Genomic DNA, 3,240 nt, shown 5'->3' with positions numbered 1-3,240 from the left:
ATATATATTGATTAGGGATGTACCGATATTTGTTTCCAGACCAAGTACAAGTACCGATACTCACAGATTTCTTTTTTTTTTATTGTCATGTGACAGTTTTTCTTAAACGATACAGACTAATGATTTCAGGACAGTGGCGGAGGACCAGGGCCCAGTCGCAGCTGCTGAGACCCCGGTAGTTCTTGTGAAAAAGTCATGTATGACACTGAAGCAAATACTGGTATCTGAACATCCCTACAGGACAATATAGCAGAACCTCTTTTATATCCTCTTACATTATTGTATAGTCCTCCTTTGCCAAGCAGAACCCCGTTGTCTTTGCATTCTTCCCAGATGAGGCTCATCTCTTCTGCCGGCAGTGGTTTGAGTGTTTTCTAAATATAAAAAAAACCCCACAGATCACCAAAGCACCGATCACAACTGTAGCTTCGTATATATAACTTTACCTTATTTTTATTTTAGTATATTGTAGACTACATTTAGGGAAAAGCAATATATGGCCAAAGTTTGTGGACACTTAACCATCACATCTACTATATAGCCAAAAGCATGTGGACGCACTCCAAATAAATTCAGATGTTTCCAGTGAAGGGTATTGGTGATGCTACAGCAATAAAGGTATGACTGTCCCCCTGTGCATAAAGCCACCATCTCTGGTTTAATGAGTTTGGTGTGAAGGAACTCAAGTAGTCTGCACATAGCCCGGACCTCAACCCTACTGAACACCTTTGGGATAAGTTGAAATGCAGATTGTAAACCAGATCTTCTCATATAACATTAGTACCTGACCTCACAAATGCCCTTCCTATAAGAGTAGATGCTGTTATAGCCACAAAGAGGGGGTCGGCTCAGTAGCCATACAGCCTCCTTTATATACCAGTATTGAATCCATTTTGTGTTTGCTTTTCTTTAAATGTAACAATTATATTTGGTCCCTCTCATCCAGTATACAAGGCATACCAGCCTGTATGCCCTTTACCACCTGGTTAAGACTTCAAGAAAATGACCCTGAAAAAAAAGACGTATTGTCAAAACACCAAATAATTCAGCAACAGAAAACCCAGAACAAGGTTGCCTGGGAGTTAGTAGAGGGGAAGGAGTTATATGAAACCCCTCCCCCAGGTAACTAATAAAGGGGGTTGGCCAGATGACCAAATTAATATTTGGCGGAGCTTTAGGCTTTTTAATTACAGATTGTGTGCACACAGATGTTGGGGTGTAAGGGCAGAAGACACACTTATTATGCACATTGGTGGTTTATTGGGTTAATACAGCTTCAGTTATCCTCCTTCCAGCATAGTAGACCTCAGATTACATTTTTTTTAAAAAAGGGGGGGGCAGGAAGACTCTTATGTCGCTGAAAACCAATAGAAATAAGCAACAGGTAAATGCTGCTTTTCCACCCCTCAGCCCCCACAATCCACACCTCTCCTAAGAGTTCACCTCCGAGGACAAGCAGAATACAGCCTGGTGCCACCGATCAGTAGCATAGGATGTTTGACCAAGCTAAGCTGCTGTATCTAGGGGGCCAAAGAAGAATAATCATAGGCCAGAATCAAAATGCCGCAGCAGCAAGGTGCAATGAAGTTCAGTCAGAGAAAAACATTGCAATCCCAGTAAGTTTTTTTTCTGGCTTTCATTACTACGGTGGTTTATTAAAAAGGACCTGAACTGTTGAAGCTGTGCCCAAAAAAAGGAAGCAGAAGGCAATGGGCTATTCATCAGTATTGCCCTGCTGCTGATCTTTACCATGCCTTGTTCTGCAATCTTGGTAAAAAAGTAGGGCTTTGCTTCCTCATATCAGAACTGTGGCCCCGATGACTGGTGGTCTGAAGATACAGTATGTAAGCAGGTGTAGGATAATAATCCCGGCACGTTGTTCATTCTGCACTTGCATCTTTAGATTTCACTTCAGAACACCACCCTATTCTCATAAAAAGGCCAGTACCATCCATGTATGTGTTCTTATACACTACCTCTTTCCTCTTCACATTACATTACTGCTCATTTTCAGAGAATTACAGGTTACAATTTTACATTTTATAACCGTTTAAGATCAATTTAAATTCTATGTTGTGTATATCTCCTACCTTGTCCTTTACCATCTCCACTCCGATCATCAGTCCTTTTCCACGAACATCTCCAACAATCTCAAACTTATCCCGTAGTTTTGCCAGCTCCTGTAATAAATGGGTTCCAACCACGGCACAGTTATTCTGCAGGCCACCCTCTTCAATAGCCTAGAGAAAAAAGGAATCAAAGGGGTTCTGTTATATGTAACATGGTAACATTATATTGCTTACAGGGACACTGTTATCTTGCCTATTCAGTGTCTGTGTAAAGGGAATTCCCCTCCACTGACCCACTGATATTCACCTTACCAGCGCTCTCCATCACCAACCTCACCAACACACCACACCCCTGCTCCTCCATCCATCCCAGTTGACACCAAAATCCCCAGGGTCAGCTGGTGTTGGACGCTAGGGAAAGTGGTGACATAACTCTCTCCATTATGGGATTTTGCTGTCGCATAGGAGGAGATGACATATTCCACATATGCAGAAGTATTACCGTAGGTGTTTTCACCGGTTGAGACAGCAGAAGAAGATGCGGGGGAGCCCTGTCGAGGTGAAGCAACAGGTTTATTTTAATACCTGGTTGCCTAGCAGCTCATCTCTTATCTTTCCTTTGTTTCCCAGATGTTCTGTTCAGCTGCTGGGGGGGGGGTAATCTGTTACATCTGGATGTGGAGAAGCACGTGGCTCATTGCGCTCCCTGAGAGTACTCAGCTCTGCCTAGAGAAACTAAGTGCTCAAACAGGGCTACCTCTCAGTTCTCCTAGCAGACAAAAGAAATGGTGAGGAATCTGGGGAACGGAGCCACATTTTGGGACAATGTAACATATACTGTATGTGCATGCACAGGTGTTACGTCATCAGTGGCTGCCCAATGGCTCTGGAGGAGCAAAGTGGACCTGGAAAAAGCAGCAGGGCAGATGGTGGTGGCAAGGGACAAAATGGTGGCAATAGTCTGGATCTGCCAGCACTGGAGTAGGGAACACTGGTAGGTAAGTGTGCCATAAAGTGCAAGTATATACTATACATACTTACACATTATAGCAAGATCTCATCCAACTGACTTAAGTTGTGCATATAAAAACACTGAGGCCAAATATACTGTATGCATATATGGTTAGCAACCTCATCTTTGATGACTAGTCTAATGGGTGGAGCTGGGGGG

At 43.1% G+C, this 3,240-nt stretch overlaps 1 protein-coding gene across 1 annotated transcript in view; it reads right to left on the bottom strand.

Moving 5' to 3' along the window:
• Positions 1 to 3,240, bottom strand: part of AGXT2 (alanine--glyoxylate aminotransferase 2) — a 43,921-nt gene that overhangs the window by 893 nt on the left and 39,788 nt on the right. The window contains exons 12-13 of the mRNA XM_018563473.1: positions 2,091 to 2,240; positions 276 to 374 (exon numbers count right to left, since the gene is read on the bottom strand). Of these exons, the coding sequence (XP_018418975.1) occupies positions 276 to 374; positions 2,091 to 2,240 (249 nt within the window). The remainder of the gene's footprint in view (positions 1 to 275; positions 375 to 2,090; positions 2,241 to 3,240) is intronic.

Source organism: Nanorana parkeri, unplaced genomic scaffold (assembly GCF_000935625.1).
Source record: "Nanorana parkeri isolate BGI_ZX_2015 unplaced genomic scaffold, ASM93562v1 scaffold666, whole genome shotgun sequence".
Taxonomy (NCBI): Eukaryota; Metazoa; Chordata; class Amphibia; order Anura; family Dicroglossidae; genus Nanorana; species Nanorana parkeri.
This window is presented reverse-complemented; position numbering and strand designations above follow the sequence as displayed.